Source organism: Sciurus carolinensis, chromosome 7, assembly GCF_902686445.1.
Source record: "Sciurus carolinensis chromosome 7, mSciCar1.2, whole genome shotgun sequence".
Classification (NCBI taxonomy): domain Eukaryota; kingdom Metazoa; phylum Chordata; class Mammalia; order Rodentia; family Sciuridae; genus Sciurus; species Sciurus carolinensis.
The window spans coordinates 23475934-23490199 of NC_062219.1; the positions used below are offsets into that span (position 1 = coordinate 23475934).

Sequence of the window (14266 nt, forward strand, 5' to 3'; positions counted from 1 at the left end):
GAAAGTATGCAAAACATTTTAAAATATTAATTGGAAAGTGAGAAAATTGGGGCAATATACTTAAAAAAATCAACTTCTACTGTCATGATGAATAACCCAAAAACTTAATCATGTTTCAGAATGGTCAGGACCCTGAGTCATTCAGCCAACACTCAAGTTCTGGTTCTCTCCTTTGAGCTTCTATGACCTTAAGCAAGCCAAGAATATATGCGAAACCCTGATTTCCTCTGTAAAACAGGTATAATATGAACCAGCTCTTAGGAATTTTTGAGAGTATGAGAATATATGTGAAAATGATTTGAAAGTTTTATGGCACTGTAAGAATATGAGGCATTTATTATATAAAATTACTAGAAGAAACATTTTATATGAAAATTACTTTAAGAATTAGGCAAGAACAGATATACTTCATGAATAGATAGGAACAAATTAACTTCAAATGCTGTATTAAAGAGATGTAAAATAATTCACACGTAGTATTTGTATGTGTTTTTAACTGACTGGCTTTATAAAATTCTTAAAAATCTTTGAATAAATAAAACAAAGATTTTCCCTAATTCCTATTTTTTTAAAAAAATTCTTATCAAGGCAATAATTTATATATAGTGAAACTCATCCTTTGTAGGTAGTTTGAAACCTTATACAGTGTATAAATATCACCATGGCTACATTATAGGATATTCCCATCATCCCCCAAATGTTTCCCATGCTACTTTGTAGTAAACCTCCTTCCCTCCTCCTTGACTGCTCACTAATCTGATTTCTGTCTTTATAGTGTTGCCTTTTTCAGAACATTATATAAATACAATCATATAACAGGTAGCTTATGGTGTTTGACTTTTGAGATTACTCTACATGGTTGCATATATTAGCAGTTTACTGCCTTTAACTGTTCAGAATTTGATGCAAGGATATGCCACAATTTTTTGACTTATTTACAAACTGATGACGCCTAGATTATCTCCAGATTTCTTTAGTTACAAATAAAGCTCTTACAAACATTTACATACAGGTCTTTGTGTGAAAAAACATTTACATTTCCCTTGGGCAGATAACTAGGAGTGGGACTTTCGGGCCTATATCTATGTATATGTTTAATTTTTTATGAAAGTACCAAACGCTTTCCCTATTTCTATGAGAGCTTCAGCTATTCAGTATCCTTGTTGGTAATTCTATTAGCCTGTAAAATTTTAGCTCTGGGTATCTTGTTTTGGTTTTGTTTTTCCTGAATGACTGAAAATTTCAGCATGGTTTTGTGTGCTTATGTGAACCCCTACTCATTCTAAAATGATGTGTAGAAATACTCACGATAATTCATATTTTCACAGTGGATCATACAACCTCTTACAAGTAAGTGCAACTCAGGACTGAAAACTGATAAGGACTGTAAACATGCAGAAATTATTCAGATGGGCTAAAAGAAGTAAAATACCACCTATTTTATCAGTGCACATTTATTTACTGGGAAATGATTGAGGGAAAAAAAAAGGCCATGGAGACAGATTTGCATGGAAAATTAGTGCCAAAGAGCATCTTTAGTACCAGGGCAAGTTGTTTTCACAAAGGATTTCTAGAAAGCATTTAAAGAGTAAATAATTTAAAAGCTATTTAATCTGTTCTAAAGCATAGAAAAAGACTAGAAATTTTCAAATTTTATTTGAGAAGCATAACATTAATAACAAAAAAGAAAACTATAGAGAAATTTTAGTTATAAATGTCAATGCAAATTCCTTAATGATAAAAGTAAAATTAAAATATCACAAGCAGGTAGAGTTTGTCGCATGGTGAAAAGTTCATTCAACATTAGGCAATCTTTTAATAAAATCATCTATAATAACGTAAGACATAAGCAGATGAATCATATTGGAGTTGGCAAACTAGCCAATGGCTGGTTGCCTGTTTTTGTAAATAAGGTTTTAATGGAACACAACCATGCTCAGTTGTTTACATACTGTCTATGGCTGCCTTAATACAATAGCAGTACAGTCAAACAGTTGCAAAAAACTAGTTCACAGTTCAAAATATTTACTATATGATCCTTTTTGAAAAAGTTTATTGACCCCTGCATTTGATCATTGTCACAGATGGCTGAAAATTGAATAACAAAATGTAAAAATCATTGGGAATTTTCTTAGTTCAGAGAACAGCAGTTGTTCTTTTTGGAATAGTCTATTTCCTGCAAGTCTAATCAATTAAAAAAAAAAAGTGAAAAATGTTTTTCCTTTCTGTTTCATCACATATTATCTGAAAGGTCAAGTGAAACAAGACCTTCATTTTTTTCATAATAAAATTGTGTAAATCCACTTATTGTGTAATAAAAATTTTCCTGTCTCTATAAAGTTAAAAAAAAAAAAAAAAGACCAGGTGCAAAACACTACATATATTACTAATTGTGTAAAAAAGGGAGGATATATATTCCTGCTTATAAACTCATAAAATTGATTGATCTCTATAAATATACACAAAAAACTACAAGTAATGTTTACTTATTTGAATTTTGGTAGGGCTTAGGAACATGGGGCAAGGGGTAGATCGGAGAAATTTCCTTTGTACTTTTCACATACTCTGTAATTCCTGAACCAAGTATTACTTACCTACTACCTCCCCTAACTCCTGAATAATTCAAATATGTACACAAAAAATAACACATTAATTATTAATTATTAGCTAATATTCTTTTTGGTCTGGAAACAAATGATCAGTGCATTGCTTTTCCCATGCAGGAATGGAATTTGATTAAGATGTAGGAAATAAGCTGTGTGTAGTGGCACACACCTGTAATCTCAGTGGCTCAGGAGGCTGAGACACAAGAGATCGAAAGTTCAAAGCCAGCCTCAGCAACTTATCGAGATTCTAAGCAACTTACTTAGACCCTGTCTCAAAACAAAAATGACAAAACAAAACAAAAAGGGCTGGGGTTGTGGCTCAGTGGTTAAGCACCCCTGGGTTCAATTCCCGGTCCAAAAAAAAATGATACAGGAGATAGCAACATCACTATGTTGATGTGAACAGATATTATAGCAGTTAGGCCTTAATCTCTCATTATCCCCAAGTTTATGATATTTATACTTGATTTTCAAGGATTCTAGAACTCATTAAAAAAATATACTGCTTCTTTCTAGAACACTGAATAATCTGAAAAAATATGATCTCACTAAATCATTTTACTTAGAACAAATAAATATATACCATTATCTTCTTCAATTCCAACAGGGCCTGCTTGAGGTGTCTCTCCATTCTTTAAACAATTATGGATATATGTTGCCTTCCACCTTGCATATTTTCTGTGTTTCACATTCTAAAAGAGAGTATTTTTATATTAATATTAGACCATGGTAAAAGAGTAAAAATATTAAGCATTTAAGATAGCCTATACTGAGATAAAATTTATTTTTATATGGCACACCTCTGAAGAGTCTGGTGATCACCCACCCAACTGCTGATTCTACCAACTGTGTAGGGCTTGACAAACTCTATGTAAAGCTATCTTCACCAAACCCAGTTCTTCTGTATGGTGTCACATTTCAGAAAAAGTCTGCAGGGGAAATATGACAGTGTTTTTCCAGCAAAATTTGCAACTCTTATGCACAACAGAGAAAGAAACTAAATGAAATTTTAAGATTAAATATAAAATAGAGTAACAACAAACTAAATTATTTTCACTCAAGACCTGTACAAATCCATGAAAACTAAGATGACATAGTTGTTAAAACATATATTAAACTAATAGTTGAGTTAACTTTTAAGCTGTCACATGATACCTAATAGCTGAATCTCATCACCTCAATTCTAAGGGGAAAATAATACCCCACTGTGGTGGTGTAAGGTGAACTGAAAACATCGCTTAAGAACTTGCTAGTTGCCTCTTTCCTAAAATTCCATACGTTAATTCCTGTCTTCTTCCAAGTCTAATTGTATTTTGTTTTACTTTACCAACAATCTTACCAAAAGCAACACCTACATTTAAAGTCTTCACATTTTTACCATTCTGTTCACTTAGTGGGAAGGGGTTTGCTTTCTTTCTTTTCTGTTTAGTTCATGTTTCCTTGTCACGCAAAAGTAAGAGAATTTGAAAGTGATGGTGCATTTTAATGACAGGGAGCCCGCATGTGTCAGCAGCCTGTATGTCACGAAAGAGGAACTAAGTCGCTCCTGCTAATGTCACCAATAACCTACTCCACATTGGCAAATTCAATGGAAACTTTCCAGTTATCATTTAACCAAACCTATCACCAGCACACTAAAGTACGGAACATTACAATTATTGAGAAATACTCTCTATCCCTGATGTTTTGACACTGTTTCTCCTGGTTTTCTTCCTACTGCCTGTGGCTACTTAATGCTTTATCCAAACAATAATCTGAGGTACCCTGTTGGGGCAGAGATTGCAAACTAGTGGTTCAGTCCATGATGATTCTCATAGAATTTAAAGTATGAGTTGCCTTCCATAGTACTAGGAAGGTTATAGAAATCTGTATTTCTTTTTTTTTTTTTTTTTTTAATGAGAATTCTGAAAACACTGGGCCTGCCTTATTTGGTATAATTATCTGAGCTAAACAGCACAGTCCTTCAGATGATGTACGTTCATTTATATTTATTCATTCTCTCTCTCTCCCCCCTGTTCCCCCACCACTCTCCTTCCCTTAGTTTACTGTTTCCATTTATCATCAGCTGCCATCTATTATCTCATACCAGGCTGCCTTTATTCATTACCAATCAGGTTTCTTAACATGATAAGAGAAAAGTGCCCTCATATAGTACATTTTCTTATCTCTCCACACTCATTCCTGTGGATATCTTTATCACTCTTAAATGTTTGTATTTAGTCTGAATTTGCTTCTGGCAAATAGCCAACTAAGTGACATCTCTAACTGGATGTTGTATATACAACTAAATTTAATTTGTCTAAAAACTTTTCTCCTGATTCTCTCCCAACCTCTCCTACTTGCAGGGAACTTCATTATCTCAAATGAAAAATAAACGAGTTATTCTTAGCACCTTTTCCTATCCCCCCACCCCCAAAGCCTTCCCTGAGTCCCTCATTTAATTCACTAGGGATTTAGTTGATTTTGTTTCTGGAACACATCTTGAATTAGTCTTCTTCCCACATTCTCTGCAATATTCCCCTAATCTGTCTCTTTATTTACTCTTGCCCTACCCTGTCACCATTTTCCTTGCCCAGTATTCAGGTTGTCTTTATAAAATATAAACACCTGCCCATCAATCTTCAGGGCTTTCCAATGCACTTAAAATATAAAACAAACCCTAACTTGGGCTATGAGAGTCTATTTATGCTACATAGTTCTTAACTATCCAATCTACTCTCAATGTGTACCCCACTCATTCAGTACCACCAGCTATGAGGACACATTTTCTATCTGTATACATGTCAAGATTCACACCACCTCTCCTCTGCCTGATTCATTTTTTTCCTCACAAGTTAATTCACTCTTACTCAACGTAGTTCTCATATATCAGCTCAAATGTCACTTCCTCAAAAAGATTACCCCCTGACCTTCCCAATCTAAGACTCCTCAGTAATTCTCTTTTCTATGACAATATTTATTACAATTCATAATTACATACTTATATGTGTTTACAGAGTATCCCCCCACAAACACAAATTTAACATATTTTAGAAAATAACCTAATGAAAGACACAGTCTATGTCAATTATTTATTCCAAGTACAGGGCCTTGGTTTCAGCACATAGTATTTGCTAAATAAATATACACATTTCCAAAATATAGTAGCTTGATTTTGATGGAAGTCATTCTGTTCACTAAACAGATTTATTATTTTTGTGATAATGTAATACATTATAATTACTGTGGTATGTCATGGGATATTGGAGTTAGGAAGTTCAATTAAGGTTACTATATAGTTACATAGAACAATTTGAAATTTCAACTGTTTTTGTCCTACAGAATAGAACTATTATATGGTTCATGCTTTTCTTCCTTCCATTTCATTCTTTGAGAGTAAAGAATATGTACTAAAGCACTGAACTTTTTGTATTTTCATTTTTCAAAATCCTGAGCAACTGGGATTGCAGTTCCACAAATGCCACATTATTATCAAATTTAAGAACCTCCAGGTTTACCTTTTCACTTGAATTCATTATTTGCAAAATGATTATTTTAAATGTTCATTTATTATTTTATACTCTAGCAACTGTAAGTAATTGAAGTAATTAGCTAGTTTAAATTTTTGGTGGTTTGAAATTTCCTTCTTTTGAGAGAAAATATAAGATATGTACAGTTGACTTCAAAATTTTTGTAGGATCAATAAATATTTGCTATTATTAAGCAATTAGTAATATGAGAAATAAAAAGTAAGTCAATACATTATTTCTGCCTGTAGGGAGCTATCTTGCTATGGACGCACAATTAAAACATCAAAGATTACTATAAAATACAATTAAATAGAAAATATTAAATTTGTTTCTTGCAGTAAATGCATGCAAGAGTTGAGTAAAATAAAGTAAAAAAATAGGATAAAGAATAAGTGATAAAGAAAACAATATTTTAATTTGGCTTTCCAGGGTGAGCATGATGTGACAAGGTAGACTACTCTGGGGAGACATCAGCAATGTCAGAAAAACAGAAATAAAGGAAATATCTTATTTGAAGATAATTTGCCATGGGTAGAAGATACATAATTCAGGGCTTATGGGTAAGTAAGATAAATCCAAAATAAGACAAAAGTCTTGAGTTAATATCTTGATAGTACGTTACAGGTTATAAAGCATTTCTGTACATTTTCTTATTTGGTCCTCATATTAACCTTGAAATGTAGGCAAATCATGTTTTAGTTCCATTAATGTTTTGAGACAGTATAGGATTAGCTCAATATAAATACATGTGGAACCCAAGGCGCTCCACATTGTTGACACTGCTTCAGTCTTGGTTCCTGCTATTTCCATTAATTCCAGATGGGATTGTGTATCATGTGCAATCTTTTCCTCATGCTCTTCTCCTTTATCTAACATGATATCCTTTTCAATCCAAAGTCTCTCAAATTTCAGCACAAATATTCATTCCCAACCAGCCTCCTTGCTTTCCAGTAAGTCAACACTTTTTTATCATTTATTCAAGCCAGGGACTATGCTAAGTGTTGAGGATTAACAAGATGAATGAGTCAGAAATAACCATTAGAGTTAAATATGAAAGCCAGGAAATAACTGCCACCCCTAAATATGATACCCATCTTAACTAAAGTTTGTTTTAGTCAGTATTCCATCTCTATAACAAAACAATTAAGATAATCACTTATAAACAGGAAACTTTACTCAGTTTTGGAGGCTCTACTCCACAACTGGTTTACCTACCAGCTCTGGGCCTGTCTAGGGTGGGGCAGTACATCAGGGTGGGAATGCACAATAATGCAAAAGGACTCACCTCGGCTAGGCAGTGTGACGTGGGGAGGGGCCAGGTTTCCAGTCCCCTTCAAGGGCCAGCTTCCAATGATATGAGTACCTCAAAAAGGCCCCACCTCCTAAAGGCTCACCACCATCCTGGGGACCATGCATTTAACACATGGACCTTTGGAGGTCACTTATCTAAAACACAGCAGTCCCATAGTTCCAATAGTACTTCATCTATTTTTTTTCTTAGTGTTTTAAAATCTCATCATTGTAGAGAGGAGGAAATGCCATTAAAAAGTAAAATGTTATGCCCAAGGTCACACTATTTTAGTAGTAAAGCAAGACACTCAATTCAGGACTTCCTTTGCAAGTTATACAATTAGTAATTCAAATGGAAATATGAATATGGGAAACTGGTTTTAACACGTGTTTCAGTCAGCTTTCTTACTGCCCAGACCAAGACCTGACAAGAATATTAGAAGAGTTGAAGTTTATTTTGGGGTTCATTGTTTCAGAGGTCTCAGTCCATAGAAGGCCAGCTCCATTCCTTGGGGCTCTGGGTGAGGCAGAACATCATGGCAGAAAAATGTGGTGGAGGAAAATGACTCAGGACATTGCACCAAGAAGAAAGAGAGAGAGGGGGAGGGAGGGAGGGAGAGATAGAGATAGAGATAGAGATAGAGATAGAGAAAGAGAGGGAGGGAGGGAGAGGGAGGGGGAGGGGGAGGGAGAGGGAGAGAGAGAGAGAGATAAGGAGTACATGCACACACGCACTCTACGCACCAGGGACCAAAAGCACAGGCCCAATGACCCACCTCTTCCAGTCACACTCTACCTGCTTTCAGTTACCACTCAGTTAATCCCTATCAGGGAATTAATTTGCTGATTGTGTTAAGACTCTCATAACCCAATCATTTCACCTCTAAATCTTCTTGCATTGTCTCACACATGAACTTTTGGGGGATACTTCATATCTAAACGAACAGGTCAACTATATATATCTTGGAAGATACAAAGAGCATCATTTTGAAGGTAAATGAGTACATTGCTTTGAAATGTGTAAACTGGCTGCTTGGGGATCCTTAAATAATACGAATCTTTCCCAATCTGGAATACTTTAATCCTTTCTGAAGATCTGGAGGGAAAGCAGTACTGTAATGACTTTACAAGGTTATTTTGATCCTAATAGTGTATGAAGATTAAGAAGATGAAAGATAAGCTAAAAAGCGTCCATTTTAGTAAGCACATTTTAAAAAATGTCCCCCAAAGAAGATAAAACAATAGTTTGATTTATACCAGTTTCCAAAACATTCTCAGTTGGGCAAACAGGTGTGAATAATATTTAGCAGCAATTTCTAACAGTAGTAACATCAAATTAATGTACTTTTAAATACTGCTTTCTTTAAAATAAAGCATGCTGGTATCACACAATATTACAAGAGGAAATTTTTAAGATGTATTTTTGAAATCTGTTAACTTCTTTTGGCTGACTAGACATCCTTTCTGGGAAACAGGAACAGCAAAAAGAACTTTAACTTTTGTCCCTGGCCTTCAAGTTCTTGTTTTGTATCTGGATAATGAGAAAGACTGACAAATGCAAATTTACGCTACTAAAGTCAGCAGCAGTATACAAAGTTTTCATTTAATCCTGAATTCATCTGGCTGGACTTACTACCCCTAAGAATGGTAGGAAAACACTAGTCACAGACTAGCAGATTTTTAAAAACTATTTAAGAATGACATAAGCGTGAAACTAAAGTGCATATGCATGCACACCTGTGCACACACGCACACATACACACTCCAAAAAATTCTGACCCACTCTATAAAAAATCTAGAATAAAATATTCTTCAGTAGTATACCAATGAACTGTCTTGAAAGAGAATGTTTTATATGAGCTACCTCCAATTCTCTTTTGATTTTCTCTTTAATCTAGCCTAGTCAAGTTTTTATCCACACCACTCAATGCAACTGCTTTTGACAAGGTTATAGATTTCTCTGCTGCTTAATCCAATGCTTAATGGCAACTTCCCCAAGCCTATCAATATGAAAAGCTTATCAGTATTGCCTTGAACCCACGGTTTTCTGGTTATCAAGGTCTGCTGGTTTTCCTTTTACCTTGCTAGAGGTTCCTTTGTCCTTTATAATGGTTTCTTCATAAGACCAAAGGCTGGGAGTGCCAGACTTCAGTTCCTTACCTTCTCCTCCTGTACTTTATCTTAATGTTCTCATCCAATTTAATGGATTTAAATACCATTTCACAATGTTAACTCCCAAATTTTATCTTCTGTTCATACCTCTCTTCTGAACCTTAAATCTTATTGCAACCAACTTGACATGTTACTTCTACATAGGATAGCTATCTTAAAGTTCCAAGACAACTAATGATCTTCTTCCCCTACACTGGCTACTTCACATGACATAAATGATAATTCCATTCTTATTATCTGTTCAAGCCCAAATCCTGAGTCACCTTTTGAGTTCTCTCTCTCTCACTCTACCACTGAAATCTATTTAACTTCTGTCAGCTCTATATGTGAAATAATCCTAAATTCAATCACTTCTTGACATGACCTTTACTGAAAATTCTGGTCTGAGCAATCATTACCTCTTATCTGGATTATTTAATAATGTACTAATGGGTCTCTTTTCTCCCACTCTTGTCCATTACAGTGAATGGAATAATATTTTTTAAAGACAAGTCAAATCTTTTTTATTTTGCTTATTTTCCGTAGTGGGGGTTGAACCCAGGGCCTCGTGCAGGCTAGCCAAGTGCCCTACAACTAAGCTACATTTCCAGTCCTGGATTTGGTTTCAATTTCCCCTCCCCATCCTCATCTCCTGCCATTCTACTTCTCCTCACTCTGGATTCAGCAACCCTGTCCTCCTTGCTACTTTGTGAACATGAACAGGCAGCCTATATTGTCTTGAAAACTTTGCACTTTCTCTTGCCTCTTCCCTGATACCTGAACAATTTATTCCCTTACTTCTTTAAGACATTGCTAAAATGTTGCCTTCTTAGTGAAGCCTTCCCTCAGTCAACTTAAAAATTGATCTTTTTATTCCTACCTTGAATTCCTCCATGACACTTACCATATGACACAGTATACATTTTAATTATGAATGTTATTGTCTGTCTTTATTATAGGAATATGATTCCCACAGGGCAGGCACTTTGTCCATTACTGTATTGCCCTGCCTAGGGTAGTGCTTGGTGTACTGTAGAACTTAACAATTATGTAGTGAATGCAGAAGTGGATAGGTAGGTTTTAAGGGTCCATACTTTTATCAAGTAAACCAAATGATTCTGAAGCTGGATGTCTGGAAACGATACTATAAAAATCACTGAAATGAAACAAAACTTTTTTTGGCTAATGAATAAACATGTATATCAAACTTAAGTTCACAGTTTGACTTTTGCTCACAGGGAAGATAATACATGGATATTCTCAAGTCCCTAAATTCTCCCAAGTACATTATACAAACAGGTGGTCTACATAGCTCCAGGAATACTGGGATGTAATATAATGAGAAATGCTTGAAAAATAAGCATTAAACAAACATTATCACATGAGTAATATACTGAAGCATTTAGAGTCACAGATTACATGTACTTCCTGAGATTTATTCATTTTTAGTTTTATATTTTTCAAAGCAACCAGAATTTCATGAAATAAGTTTCAAAAAAGAGCAAAACTACACCCCCAAAACCATATTAAGATTTAATCCAAATACTTAAATATAATTACTCTATTTTTATATTAGAAGGTACATTCCAATTATCTAGACTTAATTATTTAATACATTTTCATCAAATTTATAAAAAAGTTTCAACAACAGTACAAGATATTCCCACATAATTTTAAATTGGATTCTCCAACTGTTTACATTTATCAATCTATTTATGTGTGTGGAAATATAAACATATGTATATACACATTTTTTTTTTTCTGTACCATTGAAGAGTTCAGTAGAAGACACTGTGTCCCCTTACCCTTTCATTGTACATTACTAAGCTCCAGGACAATCCAAAACACAATGGTTATCAAAACGTTAATGTCTGATACATATTTATAATAAATTCTGTCAACTGTCTCAATAATGTCACCTGAAGTTCTGTCCCAGATCTAGATCTAAGGAACATGCATTACTTAGTTGTCATGTTCATTCCGACTTCAATCTGGACCAGCATTTGTTAGTTTTTCTTGACCTTGATGTGAACGTAGTTGTATGTCTATTGACTTGGTTCTATCGTCTGATGTTTTCATGATTAGGTTCACAATGTGCATTTTTGGCAACATTACCACTAAAGTGATGTTTTCCTTTTCAGTTCATTTTATTAGGAGGTACACGATGTGGTTTGTCCTGATACAGGTGGTAGCAGGTTTATGACCTAGTTAAAGATGTGTACAACAAAATTTTTCCTTATGAACTCAATATTTTTCTTTTTGATTAGCCACCTGAAGGAGATATTTATTAGAATTCTACTGTAAAGAACTTTTTTGTTGTTCTATTATTTATTCATTGCATTGTATTTATCAGTATGGACCCAAAGAGTTTTACTCAATGGGTTATTATCCATTGCTATCATTCTTAGTTTGTTATTTTGATGCATAAATTGTCCTTGACATGGACAGTGGGAATCCATTCAATTAAAATGCTGGACCCTGATTATGACCACACTTATTTATTTTGTGGCACAAGAAAATTCAGCTGCTTGGTGCTTTCCCTGACTCAACTAGAGACAGTCATTTGTGCAAGAGTCCTCTTTCCTTTATAGAAGACTGGTATTTAAAGCCATATGCATGCACTCAGGGTAATCATTGCTACCAATGCAACAAAGCTTCTACGTCTTCTCAGTACAGAGATTAAAAAAAAAAAAAAAACAACTCTATACACACTTATTTTTCTAAAATATTCATCTCCCATTCTCTGAAAGTGAGAAACCTGTCTCCTTCAATATATTCATTTGTTCAGTTCTTAAGTACAGAGTTAGTAGGTTTAAAATTCCTTACCTTATCAAGAAAAAAAAAAAAAATCAAGCCTATGGAGGGTTCTGTGTTTAATTTTATTTGCAGTAAAACTGATGTGTCCTGATATATATAAAACTTAAGTGTATGACTTGATATTTTGACAGATATATGTGCCTGTGTAAACCATACTGCTATCAATATATAACACTTAATAGTTCCCCAGAAAGTTCCTTTTCAGATCAATTTCCTTCATTGAAAAAAAATACCTAAAACTATTTTCTACTTTTTTTTTTTTAAACTAGAATTTGTTACAGTGCTTGACATGAAATGAATCATAGAAATGTACTGACTATTCTTTTGCTCAGGATGTCTGCGAGCTTCATCTATGTAGACTATACTAGTAGTCAGTTCCTTTTTGTGTCTGAGTAATACCACAATTTGTTTATCAATCCCCCTGTTGGTAGACATCTGGGCTGTTTCCAGCTTAGGACTATTATGAATAAATTTCCTATGAGCACTCCTGAACAAGTCTTTTTCTGGACATATGTTTTCATTTCTCTTGGATAAATACCAGAAAAGGAATTGCTGGGTAAAAGGGTGGGAGTATGTTTAACTTTACAAAAATCTGCCAAATCTTTTCCCAAAGTAGTTATAACATCTAACATTTCCACCAAGCAATGTATGAAAGCTCTTATTTTCCACATTCTGGACATCTGATGTGGTTGGTTGGTTTTTATTCATTTTAGTTAATATTACTAATTTTTAAAATTATTCAGTCTATCAATGACTAAGAAGCATGTTAAAATCTCCAAATATGATTATGAATTTTTCTATTTTCTATTTTTCTTGTCAAATTTATTTCACATATATATATTTTTAGGGGGGTTACCCAGGAATTGAACTCAGGGGCACTCAACAACTGAGCCACATCCCTAGCCCTATTTTGTATTTTATTTAGAGACAGGGTCTCACTGAGTTTCTTAGTGTCTCACTGTTGCTGAGACTGGTTTTGAACTCTCCATCCTCCTGCCTCAGCCTCCCAAGCTGCTGGGATTATAGGTGCATGTCACTGTGCCTGGTTGTTTCATATAATTTGAATCTTTCATTATTAGGTGGTGCATAGGCATTTGTAACTATGTTTTCCTGATAAACCAGTCCTTTTATTATTATAAAATATTCCATTTCACTTCCAGTAGCACCTTAAAATTTACTTTACTTAATATTGTCACTTGTGATTTTGTTTACTTAGTATTTGTGCTTGCTGTCTTTCTCCTGTTCTCATTTTCAAAATGCTTATTTTTGTATTTGTTTCTTATAAACAGCATACAGTTAAGGATTGCTGTTTTCATCCAGTTTGAAAATTTCTACTTTTATAAGAAGTGTTAGTTCATTTATACCTATAGCATATATTAACACAGTCATATTTAGGCCTAAAATTTGTTAGCTGTTTTGTATTGATCCCATTTGTTTTTGTTTTCCTTTCTTTCCCTTCCCTGCCGCCTTCTGGGTTTAACAAATACATATAACATACACATACACACACACACATATAAACAAACACATATATGTAAAATGTAGAGTTATAAAAATTTTCAGTCATGTATCTTTTAAAGAAAAGAAGAATGTATACAGTCTTTTACACTTACACACATTATTATATCCAGTGTTCATTCGTTCCAGTAAACTGAGGTTTTCATTTGGTATCATTTTCCTTCTGCCTGAAAAACTTCCAGCTGCTGTTTAGATCTTTAATACCAATCTGCTATCAATGAATTAATCTGCTTAATTTTCATTTTTTGAAGTATAGCATTGCTATATAGAATCCTGAATTTACAGGCTTTTATTTTTCCTGTCAGTACTTTAAAAATGTTATTTCATTATCTTCTGTTCTCTATTTGTTTCAAGACTTTCTCTGGTTAGACTAGA

The 14266-nt window shown here is 34.1% G+C and overlaps 1 protein-coding gene across 2 annotated transcripts in view; it reads right to left on the minus strand.

Annotated features, from left to right (window-relative positions):
• Positions 1-14266, minus strand: part of Vta1 (vesicle trafficking 1) — a 73655-nt gene that overhangs the window by 28643 nt on the left and 30746 nt on the right. For both annotated transcript variants that reach the window (XM_047558977.1, XM_047558978.1), the window contains exon 5: positions 3190-3298. In XM_047558977.1, the coding sequence (XP_047414933.1) occupies positions 3190-3298 (109 nt within the window). The remainder of the gene's footprint in view (positions 1-3189; positions 3299-14266) is intronic.